Raw genomic sequence first — 25,215 nt, 5'->3', positions numbered from 1 at the left:
CCCAAGCTGCTCCTTCCCGGGACCATCTCTCCCCGCCCCCCCCCCGCGCCCTCCTTTGCTCTTGCTGGGGCTCCTTAGACGCCGGCCGGACTCTTCGCGCGATCTCCTGCCAGCTGCCAGGGAAAGAGGGCGGGCCTGGGGGCGGTGACGTCACCCATCCGCCCAGCCAGTGAGAGGCCGACCTTTCTGAGGCGGCTTCCAATCGGAAGCGCGGCGGCGGTGTGAGTGGCGTTAAGGCTGGGCGCGAGGGAAGCGGGGCTGCGAGGCGAAGTTGTGCTAAAAAGGCCCTTTGGCGATCCAGAAGTTTATTAGGCGTTGCTCAGCCCGCAATTAAGGATTCCTCATTAAGGACCGGTCCCTCCCCATTAGAGGCCGCGGAGGGGCGGGGCAGGCTGCGAAGCCCCGGCCGGGAGCGCTTCCCCACCTTCGGCGGATCCTCCTGCTTGTCATGAAGAGCCGCGTCGTGGACGCAGGTAAGTGGCGGAAGGGCCCGCGCCGCAGGTGGGGAGTGACGCCCCGGAGCCCGCAGGGCGGCGGGAGCAGGGCTGGGCAGAGCAGGGAGCTCTCCGGGTGCCCAAGTGGCACCAAGTCTCTGGGGGCTGGCGGGGCCGGCTCTCTGCCTGGATGCGCTTCCGATTGCCCTGCGGGGCCGGGTCTAGAGAGGGGACACGAAGTAGGCACGGCCGCCCCCTCCCCTTAGCCTGGCGAAGGAAAGGTCTGCGGACTCCCCCTTCGCCGACTGTGCCCGCCAAGGGACCAAGTCGCTTGTGGATCTCGCAGGGCGAAGGGCAGGGAGGCTGGCGAGTGTAGGGACAGGAAGAACTGGAAGCCGAAGTCTCCGCAGGGCTCGCCGTCCTCAAAGCACTTAAGCCCAAGAGCGCGACACTCAAAGCTCAAAAAGTCCACACAAAAAGAATCAAAGCACGCTGGCCAATGAGTTCTGGATCAGACGCACACTTTGGCTACCGTCTTTGCTTCGTTAAAACTGTTTGCTGAATCCTTGTTTGTCTGCCTGAACACCCCGCTCCCCCCCCCACACACACACGCCGACCTTTGTGCTAGGAGGAATGCATCCCGACCATGAAGTTAAAGCGTTTCAGTAATAATAGGTAGTTTCTTTGCGCAACCCCCCTTTAAAACGGCGAGCCCTCCGATGGTATTATATTCAGAGGTGCTTGCTCAGAATGATGTCTGAACGGATTAGGTCCCTAGTACTAAATATTGGTCAAGTTCTGGTGAAACTCTGAAATTGTACAGTGTGCTTGATGGAGTTGTATGGGAGTGTTGGGACCCTTCGCTTTCCTCCAAATGTTTTTTTTTTATGGGCATCTCTTGAAGGGATTCCTCTGAAAAGAAAGACCAATTCGCATTCTTTCTCCTGTTGTCCGTTCTCTTTTTTCCAGATGTTGAAAAAAGGACACATCTGCTCTTGTTTCGGCTCAGTCCTATGCCTGTTTGTTTTGGGAAGCCCCTACCGCTCTCGATGGGACTGACATCCGAGTAAGGGTGCATAAGATTGCAGCCTCTTGTAGACCTGCGAGGAAACGTCCCCAAGCGCCGCCGTTTCTTTCCGGGCTCCCACGCCAGTGCTGTTATCTTCACAGTTGCCCGGAGGCAGTTGCCTTGGCCCGCTGACTCCCGAAGGCCGGTCCCTGTTTGTAGAAAGGCCTGAAGATTCGCAAGAGAAGGATGAGCGCAAGAAGGCCCGGGTGACGCTGGTGATGTCTCTCGTTTACGCGGAGTTACATTTGCAGCCATGCGGGGCAGGAAACCCGAAGGATCCCCTGGCTGGGCGCGGAGAGCTGAATAGAAGCTGAAGCTCCCCCTCTGCCCGACCCCCTTGGAGTCTCTGGGCTGGAGCCTCGCTCTTCCTGCTCATCCAGAGCCAGCTCCTTACAAAGAAATCGAGGGTTTTTATTATTCTTCCTGTTATCAATTCATGAGCGAACGCTGGTCCCTCTGCATTTCCCAGCCGCGGCCCAGGCTTCTCCCAGATGACTTTGTGGTTTGTATGTTTGTTTTAACCGAGATGGTTTGTTTGAACTGACCCTTGGTGGACTCTTTTGGATGCACCGGTGGAGCCGAAGTTGTCAGGAAGCAGGAGGAAGAAACCATCATGAAAGAGAAGTCCAAAAATGCTGCCCGGACGAGACGGGAGAAAGAGAACAGCGAGTTCTACGAACTGGCCAAGCTGCTGCCTTTGCCCTCGGCCATCACCTCGCAGCTGGACAAGGCGTCCATCATCAGGCTCACCACCAGCTATTTAAAAATGCGAGTGGTCTTCCCGGAAGGTAGGTGGCTTCCACTCCGCTTTCTGTTCCCAGCCCAGGTCTTGTGGGTGGGAGAGCAAATCTCTTGCGGGAGTGGAGGCTGGGCGCTGCGCCTGAGAGGGGCCATCTGGCCCAGCAGTTGAACCCCCCCCCCAAACCCTTTTCCCTTCGGTACATAGGAGGTGTTTGGTTGGGGGGCCAGCAGCGCCTTTGTCAACACGTCAAAGCCCAGAGCTCAGCTGCCTGTTCCTCTAAAACAAACAACCCGCGCGCACTCCCCGCAGAACAGCCGGGCTCTCCTGGCCCAGCCACGTGCATTGCCCGGAAGGGCACTTGGCCCATATTTATTATAGATAAATTGGAGGGGGAGGGAGCGGAGAAGAAATTAATACAAAGCTAAATATTTACTTAGATCTAGGTGTAGCCCTGGTTTCTGCGAGCAGGAGCCGGGCGCTCCGACATGGGGGGGGAGAAGAAACCGAATTAAATTCCTGTCTTGAATCTGTCTGAACTTGGCACATCTGGATCCGATGTTCCCAATTTCGATGAGGAATGAATGGGAGCTAGCGCTGCAGCCGGCAACGAAAAGGAAACAGAGCTCTCCGCCACGAAATTCCGACTTGGCCCCGTGAGCCGGGAAGGGCCCTATTTCTAGCGAAGCGCCTGGCGATCGAGGAGGGGAAGGAGCGCAAAAGGCAGAGGCCGCGCTCTTATTTATACGAGGCAGGCTCCAAAGGGAGTAAAACCAGAGCAGAATCCAGTAAAACGCCCATCTCCACCTTCAGCGCTTGGCAGACCGACCTGATCCACACTTTCTCCGAGTTACGTCTCGCTGACTACAGTGGGTTTGCTTCCGAGTAAGAGTACGTAGGGTTGCAGCCTTGGCCCTCGTGGCATCTTTTTTAGATCTGCCTTTAGGATTAAGGTGCAATTTTCCGGTATTGCGTGTTTTTGGAAGTCTTGAAACGTATTTGTGTGCGCGTGTTTCTTCTGCAGAAGACCAAATCCTATACACCTTCGGGATGCATTCTGGTGCACATTTCCCTAGGCAGAGACCGCCTTGGGACTTACTTGTGAGTAAACTTGCACAGGCCCAGAATGACAATCTCGGTCAGGTTTTGTTGAAACTGTATTTCGAGTAAATATGTGTAGGAAGAGCAGGTTAACCTATTTCTCATTGTTGTGAGCTTGTCGGCAGATGAGAAGCTAAAGGAGCTGGTTAGTGCCACAGGATCGGTGAATTAAAAACAAGCAAACATTTTCTAGTGAGAGGAGTCAGGAAACACAATCTGGGAGTTTTGTGTGTGTTAAGGTAAGGTAAGAATCACAATGCGTTAAGAAAATGAAGGAAGCATCTTGCAGAGGGGAATTCTCTCGGAGGAGTCAAGGAAAACAAACCATCAGGATAGCTGCCTGTAACTTTAAGGACCGAAACAAATTAACACGTAAAATGCAGCCACCGGATGTTTTTTGCTATAAATAGGAAGCGAAAAGGCCATGAGCGAGATTTTTTCTGCCCCCTCCCGCTTTGTTAATCGAATGTTCGACCACTGACTTCTTAAATACTATTTTAAGCTCCCTCCCGCCTCACGCCCATATTTACATGGAAGTAAATTTAATCGAGGCCAGTAGAACTTGCTTCCAAGCAAGTTCACAGTTCTAAACATACTTACTCAAAAGGAAAGGTGACAGTACTCAATGAAACTACCAAGTAAAATGTGTTTAAATTAGTGTACTTTTGCAGTTACCTATTTTACATGATTAGCGATTCATAACAGTTTAATAATATTAAGCGTTTTTTTCTTTAGCCCAATCCGCGTTAAATTCATTCAGTCCCGTAGATTTCAAGGGACGGGAGGAATGAATAGCACGCTTAAACCTTTTACTGAAAGCAATGGGATTACAAACCTGAAGCTATTAAAGTTCCTTTGGAGATAAATCTTACGGGGTTTAGTACACCTTACTCAAAAATAATTGGGCAGGATTCCTCTGAAAGGTGTTTAGCTTTCGCTAGATCGTGCCCTTAGTCATAACCGACGGTTCCATTTGTATAACATAAGCGCGTTTCGGTCAGCTATGGACTCAGTCTCTGAGAATGGAGTTCCTTATTTCTCTAGCAGTCTGCAATTTCTACCTCTCTCCGAAGTGCGATATATAGCAATCCTAAACAAGTCTACTCCGAGGTCAGTTCTATTGTATTCAATGGGGCTTCCTCCCTGGAAAGTGTTCTTGGATTGCAGCCGAGATCCACTGAACTCTGTGAAATATATCAGGAAAGCCATCTCTGTCGGAAGATGTTGCTTTGCTTTCAACGGAATTTCCTTCCTTTTTGTGTCCCCCAGCTTTTGTGTACTAGTGAGGAAGGAGATCGGGGCCACTTTCTCAGTACATTTCTTCCGGAGAGATAGATAGCGGTTGCCTCATCCTCTGTTGAAGTCGATGGGATTGAACTAGGGCTGGATCGTGGCCCATGCTTCAAAAAGCGTAAAAGTATATAGTATAGTATCAGGGAATGTAAGGAAAGGGGCTGGCGACGCAAAGGCGATGAGATATCATGGGCAGAATCCCCCGTTTTGAGAGGGTTTTTTTTTTCTGGTAGTCACAAAAGGAGTTTAAAAAAAAAAAAAGGCAGTCCCTTCCTATTGTCCTGGCCGCCCCGATCGCCGTGAGCCAGCGAGGTCCGTAGGCGTCTTCCAAGGCTGACTAGCCCTGATTTGTCCTCTTCCGCAACCTCGGCGGGCCACCTTCGGTGCGTGCTCTGCAGCAGGCCTGGCCAATTACAGGCGCCGCGGGGTGATCCAACGGAGCATCTGGCTTGGCTCGTCTGCGGCGAGGAATGGGGGTGGGGAGCAGATCCTCCGCCGCGGCTCCTCTTGGCTCGCCAAGCACTGAAGGCCTGCAAAAGAGGGCACCAGGGGATTGCCTGGCCAAGTGCGACGCCCGCCAGAACCGCTGGCAGCGGCAGATGCCGCTCTTGGAGCCTAAGCAGGGCAGCCGGGAGACTGGGGCCCGCGAGGCGACAGGCTTGGCCCAGCTGGGGCATTGTGCCCCGCCGTTTCTGCCCCGGCTGCGAATCCAACACAGAATTAGATGCGCTTAGTTGTAATCCTAAAGGCACTGGAAAGTAAATCGGGTTGAACTCCATCTGGCTTACTTCCGCGTAAACAAGTGTCAGATTGGGTTCTACCTGTGCTGGAATGAGACACCTGGCTACTTCCATGAAGCTTGTTTACATCCAGGTAAATTGGTGGGAAATATGAGCCTTGCAACGGGATCCTAGTCATGTTTACCCGGAAGTAAGTAGCAAGGAATTCAGTGAGCCTTTCATACCTCCAGGTATGATCTTGGCCATGGTCGCCTTCAGGGGGCTTCTGATGCCCCGTTTCTGTACCTAGGAAAGTAGCTCCGTTGTACTCCGCCTGGGTGGTCGGGTCTAGAGGAGTGAGGAAGTTTTGGATTGTCACTTGAGTGAAAGGAAGAGGTGGAGGAGAAGGAGAAGGGAACCCCCTTAGGAAGCGATCCACACGCCAGTTAAGCGCCTCTAAAAGGAATTATAAGTCCATTTGTTCCACTGAAGTAAGCGTGACATTCCGTTTCAGTTGGAAGATATCTGGCTTAACCCGTTTGGGGATAGCAAAAGCCACTTTCTTTCTCCCATAGGCTGTTTTGGCCTCCGCTCCTCAACTACTTGTCAAGAGCAGCCATGGGGAACGTTATGGTACTAGGCCGCCAGACATTTGCCTCTGCGTTCCAAGGGACTGCCTTGGATCGAAGTTTCCAAACCCTTCGATTGCCAAAAGATTGACTTGGCAGCAAGGCATTACCGATTACTGAGTCTGACTTCGGGCTGTCTGGCTCTTGAAGACAGGCCGAGCATATTGCTTTCCCTTCACCAGGAGCCTCGTCCTGAAAGCGCCGTGGTAAAAATATGCCCCGCTGAAATATGCCCAGACGGAGGCTGTTGAGAACCTGGGGTGCTCCGGCTGGCAGGCCAGGCTCCTGGCAGGCCAGGAAGTGAGAGGCCGCAGTTTCTGGACAGATGGACTCTGAATTGATTGTCTGTGGGGAGAACCGACTTTTCGCACCCTGCCTTAAACGAGGGGGCTTTGCGAAGGGTCACGCGAGCCGGACCTCTTGGACCTACCGCATCCCCCACCTCCCTAGATGGTTTAAGCCGAATGCGAACCCACACTCATCTGCAGCCAGACGGCCGCTCGAGGGCTGAGTTTTCCCTTGTTAGGTATATGGGTGTAATCGGGGGATAACTCGATCCCACTTTGAGGGGAGAGGAGCCTTAGGGTAAAGTGCCGCCCTGCAGTCGTCGCCCTGGGATGGGATTGCAGGAGCGGATGCAACTGACTGGCAGATGATGCAATGGTGACGCCCGGCTTGGCTTTCTACGTCAGCGACCTCTTAGGTGACGCCTGCTCGGCTCTCCCGGGTGTGGGGAAGGGAGCCAAGGGCAGCGGAGGTCTTAAACAAAAAGAAGCTTTGAAGCTGCTTGTGCGCCAGCGAGTCGTAGCGCATCCTGAAACTGAACAGGTCATTAAGACCCTCCTCATTAATCTCCCCTCTTTTGATTAGGGCAATTAACAACAACAACAACTGCTAATATTATTATTGCATTCGCTCCCACAAAGATAAATCTGGGCGAATAGCTTGTTAATGATTAGATAAAAGGCCCGATTCACTGCGATTTTCATCTATTTTCTAATAATTTGCAAGCAGTATCCGCACTCAGATGATTGTTTCTTTCGGATGGCAGATTCGTGTGTATATGCACACGTGTGTGCTGTTGCACCTGTTTAGATCGGGTTTAGCAGTCACTCGATAGCTGAGTATTGGTCCGCCATATCTGATTGTGTGCTGGAAGTGTGAGAGCCCAAGAGACAAAGTTAGCCAGCTTGGTTTGAAGACAGACTGTGATCCTAAGTGTGTTTACTCAGAAGCAAGCTTTGCCGAGCTCAGTTAGAATCAGTTATGGGCCGAATTGCCCCTTAAACCCGGTGGCTGAAAGGGGGGGGGGCGAAACCGTTTAAAGTGTGCTTGTTTCGCTGGTTTATGGACAGGCGGCAAACGAGGGATCAGGTCGCCTGCTATAGAAGGAAAGTGTTGACGGACGTGTGGGATGGACAGGTAAACAGGAGGATGAGCGGGTAGGCAATGCCCAGCCTTCGCGCTGGCTCTTCCAAGGAAAGCCTGGAAGCGCCAAGAGGGAAACATCGATAGCTCTGAAAAGCAGCCAGGATTTCGTGTGCGTGTTTATTTTCTTGTGGTTATTTGTGCGAATTTGTCTCCAGTATTTTTCCTTTTCACGACCGCAATTTTATAACCCAGTGAACGATTTTCTAAAAATGTAACAATGGAAGGAAGGAATAATCTTTTTTCGCTGCCACTGTTTTGAAGAGTTCTGGAGGACGGGATCTAGCAGGTAGTTCTCCCTCTTGAAAAACGTCCCGTGGGCTTGGAGGAGGCGGGCACCTCCACTGGGATTAAAGGGAAAGTGCAGTTCAAAGCCTTCTTACCGATGAATCAATTGTACTGAATTTGGTGGCCTTTACTTCTGCGCAAATCCGCTGAAGCGGTTTTCATTTCCCCGTTTGCTTAGAAAAAAAGTTACAATACATTTTAGTATGGAGAATAAATCCAATCTACCGAATAAGTTTTTCTCTTCTTTCTCCAGAATATCCCCCTCTTCCTTTCACCTCCCCCCTCAAAAAAAGTCTTAAAGGCCAGTAGATTTGGAGAGCAATCTTAAGGCGTTCTGCTCAGGTCTACTAAATGCGGTGAATTCCCAGGAAAATGTTTGTAGAATTACACTGTTACTGCGGGTGTGTTTAAAGAGAGTAAAAGTCAGAGAGGTCATCTTCAGGTAGGCCTCCACACATTATTTAAACCTTTTTAAGGGTTAACTATTTAAGCTACTGTTACTTTAAAGTATTATTTATGCTAAAAATTTAAGAAAAGTTCATTTAGATATACAAGCACTTAAAAGGGTTTTCGACTCAGTTCCTATCCTAGCGACGCTTACCGAAAAATTCCCATCGGTTCTTAACCAGTCAGATTCGGCCCTTTATCAACGGAAAGGAAGAAAGAAATCCTTACTTAAATTCACACAACTTCATTCCAAAACATTTAAACAGGCGTTGGGCTTAGTTTTGAATTAAAATGAACCGGGGAAAGAAGGATTTGGGAAAGAGACACATTTCCAGAGTAGTCTCTGCCAGGTTTCTTTCCCGTTCCTAAAACAAGGTTGGTATTACTGTGCAGCGGTTAAGTGAAAATCGTTTAGCATTTCAGTAGCCATAATTTTGTTTTATTTTCAGAGGTAAAGGGGGGGGGGAGAAACCTGTTTCCCACGTGGATCGGTGATTTAATGCTGTTTTTTCTTGCTGCTAAGGGAACTGATTGAGCGTTAGGTTTCAATGTTTATTTTCTTACAGACGTTTTTCTCATTGAAAAGCCTTTAAGCTGCCTGCTCTTGTTTAATTCTAGTTTTGATGTGGCCTTGAAATGCGAACAGCAGAACAAAAGCCCTCCTCGCTTAACTGTTGCAAAAGCAGATTTATGGAGGACAAGTGGGGGGGGTGTCGGAGATCAGACTGGCAAAACCTTTTTTTTTTTTAAAAATGCCCCCACGACCATCAGAGTAAAAACGAGAATCATTGGAATAATTTTTTAAAAGTCTGTAGATGTGGAGTAATTAGCAGGGGCGGGATTCTTTTTGCCACTCCCTCTTGACCCATTTCTGGGCGAAATGTGAAAATTCCTCCTCTTTTGTTGTTGCTAGCAGGAGGGACTGAGGGGCTGTAACATTTTATTGCCCGTTCGTGTGTTCCTGGCTGAAATACGGCACTGCTCTCTAATGAGGAATCCATACCTGTTTTTTTCGTTTTTCCTCATGGCTTTGTTTATTTGGACAAAACGGATGTTACCGAAACATAAATACGGATCTAGAAAGGGCGGAAGGGAGGATTGGCAAATTGACCCTTTCAGTTTGCCCTGGTTTTCAGACAGGCAATTGAACAGCATTTGTGTGTGTTGTAAATTTTTATTTATATGTGGAAGATGGTTGAATTCTTGGGGGTTGAGAGTGACCGCGCCATATGATCAAAGTTGGGAGACTACTTTGTGCCTATAAACACGGGCATGGGGTGGATGCGAAGACCTAACAGAGTCTGCATAGAAGAAAGCCGCTTCAGGGCGGAGTTTTGGCCTTGGTGACGAGCGCCGCGATCCTAAACTGCGCTACACCTTTTAAGCCCCCTCGAAGTCAACGGGGTGAATCCTGTTTAGGATCCCGAGCGCCCCTCTTCTAAATCTCACCTGGCCTCGGCCGCAAGTTGAAAGGGCTCCCAGGGGGCCGACCAGCTCCCACCCCGGTCCTTAGCGCAACAGGAAATGCGGCGTGACTGGGGTCCTTTGAAATTCGAGCTGGTGGGAGGGCACAGTCCGGGCCAGCGTCTGAGATTCGGCGCGGCTTCAGAGGAGCGTGAAGAGGGTCAAAGAGCAGCCAGCCTGGCCTCCGAAGTCTCGGCCTAGCTGTGCGGACCTGCCTCTTACTTGACTTCGAGTCGGCCCCAGTTCACACGCCTCGGCTGTCCAGCCCCTAGGACTGGGGTTGCTGGTGGGCCAGCTGAGAATGAAGGCAAGGAGCACGGAAGCGTCGCTGGGCGCTGGAAGGACGATCCCTGCAGGCTAAGCGAGCTCTGCGCGGCCACAAGCCCGAGCCCCGAGTTCACCAGGCAGGGTGCTGCGGTGGGGTGTCAGCGGCAAGGGAGGGCTGGGCCACGCCGTACGCATGCGTAGCGTAGCACTCGCCTGGCCTTCGTTTGCGCCCTTAGGATGGCGGGCTTGGGTCAATAAAGCGCGTCAGTTCGCTCACCTTCCAGTGCTCCTCCGAGAGGAGAGGAAAGATCAGGCTTTGTACCTTCGTGTTTAAATATACGATTAAAACGCAGTTATTAACCCTTTCCAGTTACAAAGCGGTGAGTCCTGACTCAAGAAAGTTTATGCTTGAATAAATGCTGTTAGTCTTTACGGTGCTCCTGGACGCCTTTAAAATACATACAATATTAAATGACCTGTTTACACAATCCCCTTTCTTCAGACGGCGCGCTAGCTTTGCAGAGGGGCCGCCCGATCCTATTTACTTGGCTGCTTTGCAAATCCCAGAGGGAGCGTTCTAGAATCTCTACCGTCTCGCCTCCAGGCTAAAGCGGACCAGATTGCGTTGGTGAATCCCCGAAACAATCGTCGCTAAGAGAGAGTAAATCCCCCTCTTGGGCGTCGTGAATGCGTCGGCCTCACAGAACGAGCCATACAAATTCTAGCCCGAGCCCGGGGATTTACCTACATAGAGACTTCAGTGGGACTGCCATTCCTGTGTGTTTACTCCCAAGTAAACCCAACCGGCTGCCATGGGGTTTTCTTCCCAGTGGCTGTTCGAAGGCATGCCGCCTGAGTGGGATGGCGTGTAAATATTGGAGACGAGCGGATCTGAAATCCGGATTCTGCTGGTCTAGAGGGGCTCGAAGGGCGTCGAGGAGGCCCCGCTGGACAGCTGCCCTCGAGAAGTCCTCGCCTTCAGCTGCCCTTGGCGGCCTGTTTGGGCCGCTTTCTGCGCCTGCTCCGTCACCACCGCCAAGGCGCCCCTCTCGGCTAGGCCGGGGCTCGCGACTGTCCAGTCTCGGGGCGGCCAGCTCAGAAGGAAGCGCTGCTCCAAGCGTCTGGGCGTCTGGGGACCAGGAGCCGAGCAGCCTAAACCGTCACGGGGAGAGGCCGGTCCACAAGCCACTTAAGTGGGGGTCCTGGGATGAGAGGCAGGGCCGTCTTCGCCTCCGGTGAAAACTGGCTGCGCTGCGGGTCTGGCTGTGCTTTCTCCATAAACTGATGTGGCGAAACCAACAAACGCCATGTCTTAGTAAGACTTGTTTACAGCCCTTCATTTTTTAAAAAAAAGTCAGATTGTGATCGAATGTCCTTGTTCCTCTACGTAAAACACGAACAGCCGGATTTGAGTCCAGTGGCACCTTAGAGACCAGCACGATTTCCAGGGGACGAACTTTCCAGAGAAGGGAGCTCTGACTCTCGAAAGCTCACACCCTGGAAATCTATGCGACTAAAACAAGAATAAAACCAACGGAATAGCCTTTATTAGGACCAACCCAAACGATACACAACAGCCTGTGAGCTTTCTAGTTCACCGGAAGTGTTGGTCAGACTGCCTGCAGCTTTCAACCTCTTCATAGAGTGATAAACTGAGGTATTGCAGCCCAAGCTCTGTTCATGAGTTCGATCCTGGCGGAAGCTTGCTTCAAATAGCCGGCTCAAGGTTGATTTAGCCTTCCATCCTTGCAAGGTTGGTAAAATGAGTACCCAGTTTCCTGGGGGTAAAGTGGAAATGACTGGGGAAGGCAATGGCAAACCACCCCGTAACAAAAAGTCTGCCAAGAAAACGTGGTGATGTGACCTCCCCCCATGGGTCAGTAATGACTGGGTGCTTGCACAGGGGACTACCTTTACCAACCTTTTTAGGTCAGATAACTAGTCCTTAATGGGGTGGGTGGGAAGCTTCTTTTGGAGCTCAGGTAGGTAACTTTTCATTAATGAAAAGTTTTCCCAGCAGCAAAATTCCTTCCCCGTAGAAAACTCTATGGCAGAGAGAAGGGGTGGTTCCTCGCCCTCTCCCTGGCATACTAGTGTTTCTGTATGCTTTAGTTTGTTTTGTGCTGAGGTCAACCACCCTCGAACTGGGCTAAGGAGTTAAACTGACGCACTCATAAAGACTCGGCAGCTAACCGAAGCCAAATGTGCAGGCTTAACTGTTTTGTGACTCAGGTTTCCGATCTGCTGGCAATACTTTGCAGACCCGTTTCTGCTTGAGTCGGTAGGCCAGTCGGGAAGGTGTGATTCTCCTTTTCCAGCATCCCTTTCCTATTAACCATTACACCATCACGGAAGAAAGGAGCTCAGATGACCAGGATTCCCTCTCCTGCTATTTTATATTGTAAGCTCCTTGTGAGCAGGGACCGATCTATTTTTGCTGATGGAATTCAATAAGGCTCCATGTACCGGTGTGACGCGGTATAGAGATCCCGGTCATGGGATCTATTTAGTTACTCCGTTGTTTATATGCCTCTGTTCAATTAAAAAAATAGCAAATATTGATCGCAGGAGATGGGAGATGAAGAAGACTCGCAAAGGCTTCAATTTATGCTTATTTTAATGTCGGAAATGGGGGGGGGGGTACTGGAGATTGCTTCTGATGGGGGGGGGGTATTCAGGACGTCACTTTGCCAGTTGGAAGCGGAATTAGGAGGCTTCTCTTCTACCCTAACAGAGGTAAAGGAAGGCTTCATTGAGCTGAAAATGAATACAGAAAGATTTGCTTCCGAGCAAACGTGTACAGGATCCGGCTTCAGACCAAGTCTTTCAGCCGCTTCTCAGCAGGAAGGGGATAATACTGGTCTACTCTGCAGGGTTCTTGTAGGGCTTCGTGTATGGGAGGTGCTGAGAGTTGGCATTAATCCCGGGTTTAAGGAGAAGGCGCCCTTCCCCTCGGTTCGTTTAAAAGCCCACTGCTCTGAAAAAGGGGCCCTTTCTTCAAAAGGATTGTTTCTGTCTTTCTTTCTTTCTTAGACTTATAGTCCGCTCTCCCCGCAATGCAGGCTCAGAGCGGATCACAACTTGATTAAAACACAATATAGTATACAATAAATAACATATAGGACACAGTCTCCTTGCCTAAGAACTATCGCCCGTGTTTGCTTGGGGAACTGAGGGGGCTCCTGGAAACGCACCTTCTAGGGATCAGGGCTTCGGGCTTTTGTGTGAGCTCCGGTCCCAGGACCGTGTTAAACAGGGGAGATCATTTCTTTATAGATATATGAGCGTCCGTAGTTCATCAGGCGCCCCTCGGCAAACCACGGCTCTCTCAGCCGCCGGCCGAGGAGGAGATTGTACATTCCCTTGCACACATCCTGGTTTACTTTATAGAGTTGTTGTGATTCCTAGGATAACCGTAAAAAGGTGTGTTTTTCAGGTGCTCTACTACTATCTGCTAAAGGATAATATTTCGGATCAAATTATGCCAGTTAAGTTTCAATCGCCTCGAATGGGATTTACTTCCAAGTAGGTGTGCAGAAACTTGCAATCCCAGTTATTGGTGAAGGGGATGTTTCGAGGGGATATGAATCTGTGTTTTTATTTGATGTCTTATTTAGGGGTGGGGATCTAACAAGTAAATCAGTCTGTTATGGAGACCTGGAAAATACCGATCCAAATCTGTCAGTGATGCTTGAAGAGCCTGAAGGCCGGAATCCCTAGAGAAGAGGAATTACTGGAGAGAGTGGGGGAAGCAGGATCCAAAACAAGAGAGAGGACGGATGGAGGAGGGATTTGTCTAGGCTTAGAGATTTCAAACGCACCCATCTCTCCGGGTGGGCTTGGGCTGTGATGAAAGAAGCTAGTTATCCTCAAAATAATCCCGCCCTGTGTGAATAGGACTATTAATTCACCAACGAAAATCCTCACGTGGTTGTGCGGTAACTATCATCACTGACACCGGGCAGTAAGGAACAGTGGAGGAGCACACGTGTCCCTCCATCCCTATGCCACCACAGTAGGACTAGCGGGAAACGTTGCAGGAGATGTGACGACACAAGGAAAGGTTTTAGCTGCTTCTACACCAGGGACATTCATGTGGTAATGCAATCCTATGCATTTAGTAAATGCCCCCAGGGATGGGCTGCTAGTAGTTAAATAGAGCGCCACAATACATCTGTCCGTGTAGCAGCACTAATATTTACTCAGGTAGTAATTTTACTGCTGCTTCCACGAGCCCTATAGGCGCTTCCTTGTTAGCAGGACTTGCAAACTTCGCCATACAGGGAAACATTTTCTCTCGCGTTTGTGGTGTAGAATCGGCAAGCGCCATCAAGGAGGAGGTGAATTTCTAGGTACGCAGCATGGCTACGGGAGAGCAAGTTATTAGGCTACTTTCCTATTAACTGTGGTCTCCGACACGAGGGTTTCTCCCCGCCTGCTGCTTAGAAGCAACGTACAGGTCTCCCGGAGAATAAAGTGGTGTGAAGGTGGGGCGACCCCCGGGAGAAGGAGAAGAGCGAGATCAGTAGCAAGCAAGCAGCCTTGTCGGGGGGCCCTCTCCCGAACTGGAGTCCGCGTCACACGCCGGACCCCCGAAGACCTGGGAGGGGGGGCTTTTGCCCGTGGAGGGGGGTGGGGAGGGCGGAGTCGGACTAAGCCAGATCCATTCTCGGCCTGGTCTGCGAACACATCAACACGCCTGCTTTTCGGCCGGGTTGGGACCCCTCCTGGCTCCCCATAGCAGAAATGCAACCACCGACGACCCTTCTGGGGCAGCGAATTCCTAAACACATTTGCTTGGAAGTAAGTCCCAGTGATTTCAACGCGCTTGTTATCTAGTAGGTGCCCGAAGCCTTGCAGCCTAATAGGTTGGGGGCCGGAGCCCTCCCTCCCTCCCGCTTGGATTTAACAAACACGGTTCGGCACTGAATAAAGCAAGAGAGTCCAGCGGCGCCTGAAATACGGACACCATTTATTCCGGGATAGGCCTTGATGAGTCAGCGTTCTCTGCCTGGGATGCAGATCACCCGCGAGAGCACTGCGCCTCCCAGGAATGCCGCTTCTGCTTGCCACTTGCCCGGGTGTAATCGGGCCTTCCGAGGCCGAAAGCGCCAGATGGGGGCGGGAGGGCTTCCGCTCTGCCTCCCAGCCGAAGGGAGAGCCGCTTGGTGCCCGGCGACCCTGCGCCCAGCAGAGAGGAGGCGGCATCTGCCCGGCCCCGCCTGGCGGCTCCTCCGCATCGGCGGGGCCGGTGGGATTAGGGCAAGTGGAGTGGATCTCCTCTGCCTCATTTGGTTACTAATTGGTTTCTTGTTTTAGAAATCGAAATCTCATTTTCAGGAAATGACAAAGCCGCGGCAGGCAGCCCGGGAAGGTAATCCGGGGATGGGGAGGTGGGAAGGGGGGCTCTGCCAAGGGAAACCGGAGAAAGGCCAGAGGGAGACTTCGCCCGGCGCGTCCAGCGCCATGTGAGCCGGCGGAGGCTCCTTAGATTCGTAATAGACACGTCCCCTTCTCTCGCACTTATGTAAATACGATAAAGCCGCGCTGGGCTGCAGAGGAGGGAGGCGCGGGAAGGGCCGGTTTGATCTCGGGAAGGTTGATGCAGCAGAGCCTGGAGCGCTTCCAAAAGAGATTCTTTCCCCCTGCCCCGCCCCCTCTTGCCTGCGACCACTTTAGCCGGGAAAATCCCCTTTCAGCCAGCCAGCGCTCGAGTTCCTTCTTCGTTTCCAGTTTCCCATTCTTCATCTGTTCCCTTCTTCCCCAGGCCTCTCCAAATTACAAGAGAAGTCTTTAGATCTCCTCCTAATCCCAGAGCAAAAGAGAGGTATGAGAGCCTCGCTTTTAAAAAAGGCAATTAGGGGATTTGCAAAAATTTGGCTGCGGTAGGTCAAGTGCAAAAAAAAAAGGTGATTTACCTCACAGGTGAAAATGGAAGTTGAATCGGCGCATAGATTTGCAAATACAATACCAAAGGCCGAGCCGCAAAGTGTTTGGGACTGCAGTTGCAAAAGCATTTTCTTGAGGAAAAACCCGTTGATCAGTGGGGCCTATTTTCGAGCAAACAAGCAGCTGATCGCGCCGTACCGCTGGAAAAATAAACAGCCCAAGGAATATTTACTTAGCTTCGGAACTGAAATCAAACGTACTTCGAAGTCATTATGCTCCCCATCTGGGTCACAGAAAAAACTCCTGCAGGCAGCGTATCCACCTTTGCCACGAAATAAATCGTGTTGAACCCAATGGGTCTTCTTTAAAAATAAACGTGCTTGGAATCGTGCTGCTGGAAATCAATCCGTCGATTTGAGGCGCGGGCGTGGCTGAGTTTGCATGGAAGTCCGTCGCCTTAACTGGACTGAAACTTGATGGGGGACCCCCTCCCCCTCCGCATTTTATGGCGTTTAGCAGAGGAGCGAAAGGGGGGAGGGGAGGGGAGGGGGTTGCCAGTGAGTCAGAAGAGCTTGCCATTCGGAAGGACGGGGACATCTGGCAAGTTCAAACCCCGCTCCCCTTCCCCACGTGGCAAGACTTTTTTGAGAAAAGGGCTTTTAAGACGGCATGAGAAAACATTTATTTAGCAAACATTAACTCGGGTCAAGCGACTTGGTTGGAGGCTGGTTTCCACCCAGCGGCGGCTCAGCGCTGCGTGACACAAAATAATAACGGGGGGTGGGGGTGAGGGAGGGGTGTCAGCGCAAAGTTAACTGGCCGGGCGGAGGAGCTGCTCATTAACCTGCCAGGGCCTCTTCTCCTCTTTCAGCAGCCCACCAAATGGGAGCTCCGCTCTCAATTCGGATTAATCAACAACCGGGGACGGGGAGGGAAGGAGGGGGGCTCCGGGAAAACGCCGAGCTGGGAACTGCAGCGCCTGGCTTTCGAGAGGTGGGAGCGCCCGGGCTCCAAGAGAAACAGCCGGAGCGCCTTGGCCTTCCCGTGCTCGGCTCCTTTCTTTAACCCGCCCCCGCTCCCCTCCCAGTCAGAACGCCCGTCGCCACCTCCCTCCCCCCTCCAGAGCGGCGTCTCCCGCGGAGCTGCAGCGCAGCCCAAGGGGCAAGGCCTCCCCCTCCCTCCCGCGCGGGCTTGGGGGCAGCCCCCGGCCTCTCCCGAGCGCTCCGCAGGAACTCTGGACTGGGGCCTTCCCCGGGAGGGCTTTAACCAGTCAGGGGGCCCCGATTCGGCGCCTTGGCCTCGGGCAGCTCCAGCAAGGGACTGAGGGTGGATTTCCATTCGTCGTTTGCATTGCTGGAAGCTGCCCCCGGCTTGGGTGTGGGGGCCACAGGGAGATCGGGTAATTCCTCCAGCCGTTTGACAAAGGCTTTGGGGGACGGAGAAGCTCCCGCAGCATCGCTCCGCGGTTCCTTCCACATTCCAGGCAGAAGAGAGCCACGCTCGCTCTGTCACTTGCGACCGACAGTCTGTTTCAGCCGCCCCTTCCAAGGGATCAAGGGCGGAATATAGCTGGACAGGCCCTGCGCTTAACTGAGCTGTGGCTGGGGCAGTTGCAGCACAAGCCTATACCTGCCTACCCAATAGTAAACGCCCAGTGGTCTTACTCCCAGGTAAGTGAGCTAAGGATTGCCGCCATAAGGGCGTACAGCCCGTTGAGCGCAATGGTCTTACTTCTGAGTAAATATTCCCAGATTGTGCGAAATGATTGCAATCCTGAACACACGACTTCTCCGGGATGCGATCTTGTGCACCCCGCCGGTTGAGTAAACCCCTTTGGAGCGCTCATTTCCAAGAAGTTCTGGCATCCGTTTACTTGACAGGACTGCGACTGATAGCTGGGACTGTGATTTCGAGGTGCCGCTCGGAATGCTGTCTTTTGAAAATCTGTCTGATATCTCACACAAGTAACAGCTGGCCTCTTCACAATGTCACGGTCCCAGTTCTGGTACGAGAGAGGCTGGGAGACGCGACCTAGCTGGATCTTTCCCGTTTGGAATTCAGAGTCTCCAAAGCCTGCTCCATGTGGATTCACACACGCCTACTCATCACGTGTTTTTGACCTGCATCTCCTTTGACCTGCATCTCCCTTGACCCTCCCCCCCTTACACCTGTCGCGGGCCCAGCGAAGGTTCCCTTTGTAGCTGAGGCCCAGCAGTTTTAACGCCTCACTCCAAAGACTGACTTTTGGAGGCTGGGCGGCGAAACCGGAGGAAACTCTGAAGGCCAAAGCAGCAGCCTGACCCTGAACGTCTGGATGGGCCATTCACACAAACGTCTCTTTAATCGGGGGGGGGGGCGCTAAACTGGCTTCCGTGGGCTGTCCAAGAAGCCGGGGGGTGTGGAGGAAAGAAGAGAAGGCCTCAGAGGGAGTGCTCGGGCGCAGAGGCAGGACCCCTCTCGACGCCGATGCAGGGCAAAAAGTGATCAGGGCCGAAGAAGGAAACCCTTTCCGACGACGAAGCCCGGCCTCCGGGAACAGGAGGGTCCTCCGCGGCTTTGCTGGCACCTTCGCCCCTTCTGCTCAGTCTGTGACCAGGCGCCAGAGAGCGCACGCAAGGGCGCGGCCCTGGCCAAGGCCTGGCGGGGGGTTGAAGGGAGTAAAGCCCACTGAACACCCACGAGCAGATTCCGAGCAGGCCCCCTTGGGCCGCCTCCTTTGCCGAGCCGAGGTCCAGAAGGGGCTGCCTGAACGGGGGGGAGCAGGGCCCGTTCCCTTCAGGAGGGGGGGATAGGACAGGCGGCGGCTCGGCGGGGTGGCGACTTTCCCCCCGCAGGGAGGCCCAGCAGAGCCGTTCGCCTGGAGAAAGCGGGAGGGGAGCCCCGTAAGTGGATTGGGAGGGACGCGACGGAAGCCGCAGTGCGGTGCAGCCCAGTCCCGCGGTGTCCTTGGCTCCGTGGTCGTCTTTTTGTAGCTTCTGATCCGAAGGGAATGGTGACGCCAGTCCCAGTCCCTTGCAGACGTCAATCCCGACGTGTTGGTTTGCAGCCTGATCCTGTGTGATTTGTTCAGAAGTAAATTCGGTCGCCTTGATGAACGTATTCCCAGACAAGCGAGCATGGAATTGCAGACCCCCAGTCCGTTCTGCCCCCCAGCCAAACACTCCCTGATGTAAAATCGCGCAACGACTTCTTCTCTATTTCGCCTGACTAGAGCATTGGCGGTGGAAAGTGCTGTTAAGTCCAAGGTGATTTATGGCGACCCCTGCTGGGGCTTTCAAGGCAAGAGACGGACAGAGGTGGTTTGCCGTTGGCTGCCTCTGCATAAGAATCCAGGTCTTCCTTGGAGGTTTCCCATCCAATTACTAACCAAGGCCGACCCTGCCTAGCTTCCAAGATCTGACTTGCCTGGGCTATCCAGTTCAAAGCAACTGTAACATTATCGTGAGTTTTTTTGGTTTGCACTGCTTGTTATTATTTTTGTTTTGATAGCTGAATGGTCGCCATATAAGACAAACCCGATGCTTAGGGCTTGGAGTTTGGAATCATTTCTGTTGGTGGATAAAGTTGCAGAGTTTGATATTAACGGTAGAAATAAGTAAACAGATTGCTGTGTTGTTTAGCTTTAGAAAAATACTTTTACTACATATCAGGGAAAAGGGCACATTTGGTGAGAAAATAAATGACTAGCTAACTCCCTTCTACAGTACATCTCTACATCTTGGTGATCAGAAGAGAAGAGAAACTGGACAAAGACTCAACAGAGAGCAATAAAACCCCAATATATGTTGCTAGTTAATTACACCCCCCCCCCATAAACTGGTTCATCCGATAGATAATCCTGGATCCCTTCATGAAGACTAAAGACTTCCCTTTCTATGGAGGGAACTTTTACTCCCACTATAGAACAAACAGAACGACGGTTTAACTCTTTCATGACTGAAGAGAGGACACTTACTAAAACCCCAACAATTCCGCAGAACGCTTTCTTGATATTTAAACATCAGGTTTGCCACTAAAGTACTGCGGGGCTTGGGGGGTGGGGCGAAAGGTTGGACTTCACTGTGTGTATGTATTCTGGCGGGGAGGGGGGCGGCGGTCTAACATGCAGTCAATAGGATTTCTTTTATTTCAAAAGGATCAGAATCGAAAAGAAAAGGAAAACCCAACTTCTGGAGGTTTAAACGTTGTGCGAGAAACAAACCTCAGAGATTTCAACGGCATTTACCTTCACTCAAGTAGCTTAGGGATGTGGTTCCGCCGGCCCAACTGCTCTTTGCCCCTGGGCTCAGATCTGAGCTATCGTTCTTTGTCTGTCTTTTATCCCCTCCTTTCTTCATGAAAAGGCAGGGTTACTCGCATCCTCTCCTTCATTTTACCTCACAACAACCCTGTGAGGTAGGATAGGCTGACAGTGTGTGAGTGGCACAGGGTCTCCAAGCGAGCTTCCACGGCAGAGTGGGGATTAGAACCCGGTCCTAAACTAACACTAACAATTGTATTGGGCTGCTTTAAAGGGGAATGTCCCCCTATCCACCAAGATTCTCGAATACTGCAATCGGCCATCTGCTCCCCGGGAAGCCTCCTTCAGGACCGCCCGCACGAGTCTCGCGTTAACTTGCTGTGTCTCCTTCCCAACAGGGCTCGGAGAAGCTTGGGGCCACTCGAGTCGCACTAGCCCCCTGGACAACGTTGGCCGGGAGCTGGGATCTCATCTCTTGCAGGTACTGCCCTGGAAAGCGGCTCTCAGGTTCCCGTGAATGGACATGAGAAGTCTGGAACTCAGCCCCGTTGAGACACAGGATTTGGACTGAAAGCTTGGAGTCTCGTAGGAAACATCTGCAGAGTTCCGTGTTCTCGGTCCAAGCTCCTGAACCGAAGTAACCCTTACCTACGAAGGAAACTATGCGCTGGACTCAGCTGCGGGTCTGCACGCTGTGTTCCTATGCTTTTCCAAGGCCCCTCGCAGGCAGGCCTGTTTCAAAATCTGAGGACCGTTCTGTAGCACCCCCTCAAGACCTGCTGAGAAGCTGGAATCCTGGCTGCCGCGCTTCTTATTACCAGCCATTATCAGTCGTTTAATATAAATTGATAGAATTCAAAAGCTGGTGTATGTATAGAAATGCGACCGGAGGAATCCAGACACCAGCCTCCCACCTTCAGCTGGTACTGATTTAATCCAGTCTATATAATGCACAGTTGTCAAGTCGCAGCCTATTTATAGCGACCCCAGGAGCAATGGGTGTTCAAGGCAAGAGATGAGCAGAGGCGGCCTGCCATTGCTTTCCTCCTCAGTCTTCCCGGGTGGTCTCCCACCCAAGTACTAACCAGAGCCAACCCAACTCTGACAGGATCGGGTTAGTCAGGCCTATTAAGGCTGCTGATTCAGTTTATCTAACCCAGTTTATAGGAGTTAATGTCATGCCAAGAGGTGGTTTCAGATCAGATCGAGGGAACGCTTTCAGTTCAACTATCTTGGTGGAAGCGGATCTGCTGGATGAGTGTCTTTCCGAAGGTTGAATAGTGATGCTAAGGACCCTTTCCTGAGAGTAAGCCCTATCGAATAACATGGACTTACTTCTGAGTAAACCTGGTTAGGATTGGTCCCTTAATTGTGATGACAGCTGAATGTCATTTAAAAGACAACGCCTGCTGTTGCGCTTCTCACTCGGTCCCACCGCTCCTATGCTGTGAGGGGACTTTCTTCCGCCCCCTTGGCTAAGGTATCGTCGGGGGGTCAGGGCTAGCGATCGTCAGGTAGTCTCCATTGTTCTTTTGTGTCTCCTTCCCTTGCAGACCTTGGACGGATTCATATTCGTGGTGGCTCCAGACGGCAAGATCATGTACATCTCCGAGACCGCCTCTGTTCATTTGGGCTTGTCGCAGGTATTTAATGGATACGGGAGGGATGGAGGAATTTTTTAAGGATCTACTCACATCTGGGAAGATGTACTTTTGGTAATATTTAACAGAGTAAATCTTTGCGGCCAGTCAACCGGAGATCAGTGCGATCCTACCCACCTAAACCTGTTGATTCATTAAAACTTTTCGGTACCAAGTTAACAAAAGTAAGAAGTCCTCGTGTAATAAAGTGCTCCAAACAGCAATAAAACTACAGTATATAAAACTTCAGTACTTAATAGCTGATGTTTGTGTAACAGTTTGAAATAAATACTGGGTAGCACTAACCCCCCCTCCCGTCCTTGGTCTAAGGAACTCTAGGACTCCCCCCCTTTAGCTGTAAATAAAAGGCTCGGGGCTCTGCACAGGGCCACAATGCGATGCGTGTAAACGGGACCTGGCCCTTGTCCTTACTGAGACTGCCAGCCTTTGGCTGCGCTGTCCCAGTCCAGAAACCTGGCATCGTCGAAAAGCTCCTCCGTGGAGGAAAAGGCCCTTCACGAAGCAAACTAGATGTCCAGAAGCAAGGGCTGGCCCGGCACGCTAGATTTCTGTGTACAGGGGCTGCTGTGTATAGGGGCTGCCCGGACACTCGGTCTGCTGCCTCCGTAAGAGGGGCCTTTTTCGATCGGAACAAACGTGCAGAACCGGACTGCAGGCTAGTTGACAGCAATCCTTGAGGAAAGAACTCGGACGGGGGTTCCAGTTCTCCCAGTTAGGGTTATCCCCACCTCTCCGGCTCGGCTCCTGTGCCTTTAACTGTTGCGGAATGACAAGAGGAAATTTTCTAGTGGAATTTTTCCCATCGCCGAAGACCGGAGAAACCTTCCCTTAGTGAATTTCTGCTTGTCACGCACGAAGGCACAGGAATCCTTGCGGAGAGAAGGGACTGGCGACAGTATTTTTGTATGTACGACGAAGTGGGACATGGATCAGCCTGTCACCGGATTTCCCAGGAAAGATATTCAAATCCAGGTAGTCCACGTTCATTGTGTGAACAGCTTCCGACGGAGGTTTTAACTCGGAGAGGCTTATTGGGCAGCAGATGGCTGACGCTGAATGGCAACGTTGTGTCGATGGAAAGATACAGCGCCCTTTCCCTCCGGCTCCGATTCCTCTCTTGCAGGTAGAGCTGACTGGCAACAGCATTTACGAATACATCCACCCTGCCGATCACGATGAGATGACCGCTGTCCTAACGGCTCACCAGCCTTACCATTCCCATTTCGTACAGGGTAAAGTTCACCGGGTAAAGCAGCGGGTGGGAAGGAAGGCAGCGGTCGGCGTCACAGAGCGGCCTCTTCCCTGACATGCGCATTGTGCCCCTTGTCTCCTAGAGTACGAGATCGAGCGCTCTTTTTTCCTGCGGATGAAATGCGTCTTGGCCAAGAGGAATGCGGGGCTGACTTGCGGAGGCTACAAGGTAGGTGGCCGCAGCAGAGCCAACTAATGGCTGATCCGAGAACTGCGTGCTTCTCACGCTAAGAACAAAGGCGTCCCTTGAAACTGATCATCGATGCCGGCGGCTGGAGAGGACTTGCCATCATCAAGAATACCGATTAGTTTTATTAAGTACTTCAGCACGGATATGCTTAGGTTTAAAGACGTTTACTTAGCAGTTAGCCTTAATATTCTCAAATAAGACAAGGCCAAGCTGGACGGGAACCCTGTGCACGCTTATGGGGGGCGGGCATAGTGGGGAGAAAACGATGGAAATTACTTCTGAGTAAACATACCGAGGGTCGGACTTTGAAGTTATATCCCTGTAGGTACTTGGCAGAAAGTCCAAATAAACATCATTTAATCCACCCGGATTGTAATGGTTTCATTTTCCTGTAAGGCTTTAATCCTAAATATACAGAAAACAAATGCCACCCACCCATGTAGTGCTCTCCTGTGCCTATTATGTGGAGTTCAGTTCCGGAGAGTTCTGTGGGACTGACTCCCAGATAAGAGTACATACTGAAGACCAGATCTATTTAGAATCTGGTTAGTGGGTCGTTTACAGTAGTAACTCAGAACGCTTGTTTGCTGCCGAGTTACAGAGGAAAGTCTATGCTGACTCGAGGAAATACCTCGTTGGTTTCATTGCTTACGCGGAAGAAAGCCTCATGGATCTGTCACATTTCCAGAAGTTCTTCCCATTTTATCTTCACAATCCTCCTGCGAAGTAAGTTAGACTGAAGGAGTGTCTGTGCCCAGGTGACTCCCGTCTCCCCTGCCACCCTCACCACTATTCCAAACTGGTTTAATCGATGGCCTAGTTACTTCCGAATAAATATATGTAGTAGTCGACTGCACAAGAGATTGCACCTGGCCAATTGCAAATAGTTTGTTTCAGAACCGGAAGGAAGGAAGGAAGAAAATTTGCTCTGCGATCTGTGCTTAGTTCAGATTGAAGCCCATTTGTGGAGCCATTTCTGCGGGAATCTCTCCTTCTGCCCTTCTAGCTGTAGCAATGTAGCGTTCCCCAGTTGCTGCCTAATCCAAAAATGCGTTATAACCCGAGGAAGCTCTAGCTTGCAGTGCGTCTTTTGGCTGGCCAGTCGATCGCTACCCCGTGTATACAGAGATGTGATCATCGCAAATGCTGACGAACAGCCTAGATGTGCTCATCTTGGGAAATGGTTTTAAAAAAACAAACAAACAGTGATGATCCAGAGCCGCTTTGGAATCAGTCGCCCCCGAAGGCCTGGAAGGAATCTTATTTGCAATCAAACCGAGCAGAAGTGAGTGCCTTAAATGCCGGGGGAGCCAATTGCGTTTAGGTAGGAATTAAGGAACAATCCCGGCCGTTTCTAAATAGGCTATCTAAGGCTCACTCAGATCAATGGCTCTTCGATCCAAATAAGACGTTTGACGCGGCCCGGACCAGGATTTAACGAGGTCTGAACCGAGCAGTTAGATCTGAATGGGTTTGTAAACGATAAGCTCTCCCCTCATGTACCCCGACCGTGTTTACTTCGCTGTGTGTCCCACTTACTCGAGTGAGGCCGCTTCCTAAACCAGAGAACAACGCGACGGCCACGTTAGCGTTCATGTCACCCCTGCTTGGTAGCGAGCCACGCTGAATATGGAAGTGAGATTAAAACCATGGAATAGCTCAGGAGTAAATACATTTTTCGGATTGGTATGGAACATGTCTGTGTGGCACAGCTGTAGGAGTTTCTCACCTGAGGTGTTTCCTAGGCCATTAGGTACACACATTTGATCCCAGGTACCTGCCGCGAACTGATCCGGCTCCACCTTCTTAGGTTGCAGCTTTACAATGTAGAGCACACTCCGTTTTGGAGCGCTGAGGAGGCTCCAAGGTGAACCACTTCTCCTTGAGGGTCCCACATGAGAGCCAGTTCATACATGGTAATGTGACAAATCTGTCACCAGAGGCGACATTTTCATCAATGGTTTCCAGTCAATGTGACGCTTTTCAATGGGCAGGTCCAGGAGCACCTTAGAGACCACCTAGATAAGCTCGAAGAAATGGTGGTGCTGAGTCAGACCTCAATTTTTCTACATTCGATTACTTCACAACGGATGGTTGGCTGAGAGT

General features: G+C 51.4%; 1 protein-coding gene across 1 annotated transcript in view; it reads left to right on the top strand.

Annotated features, from left to right (window-relative positions):
• The first annotated feature begins 2,116 nt into the window (after positions 1-2,116).
• The window catches only part of SIM1 (SIM bHLH transcription factor 1), a 69,109-nt gene continuing 46,010 nt past the window's right edge, over positions 2,117-25,215 (top strand). Inside the window, exons 1-5 of the mRNA XM_054990519.1 lie at positions 2,117-2,291; positions 20,406-20,488; positions 21,561-21,650; positions 22,792-22,900; positions 23,003-23,088. Of these exons, the coding sequence (XP_054846494.1) occupies positions 2,117-2,291; positions 20,406-20,488; positions 21,561-21,650; positions 22,792-22,900; positions 23,003-23,088 (543 nt within the window). The remainder of the gene's footprint in view (positions 2,292-20,405; positions 20,489-21,560; positions 21,651-22,791; positions 22,901-23,002; positions 23,089-25,215) is intronic.

This window comes from Eublepharis macularius, chromosome 1 (assembly GCF_028583425.1).
Source record: "Eublepharis macularius isolate TG4126 chromosome 1, MPM_Emac_v1.0, whole genome shotgun sequence".
Lineage (NCBI taxonomy): Eukaryota > Metazoa > Chordata > Lepidosauria > Squamata > Eublepharidae > Eublepharis > Eublepharis macularius.
This window is presented reverse-complemented; position numbering and strand designations above follow the sequence as displayed.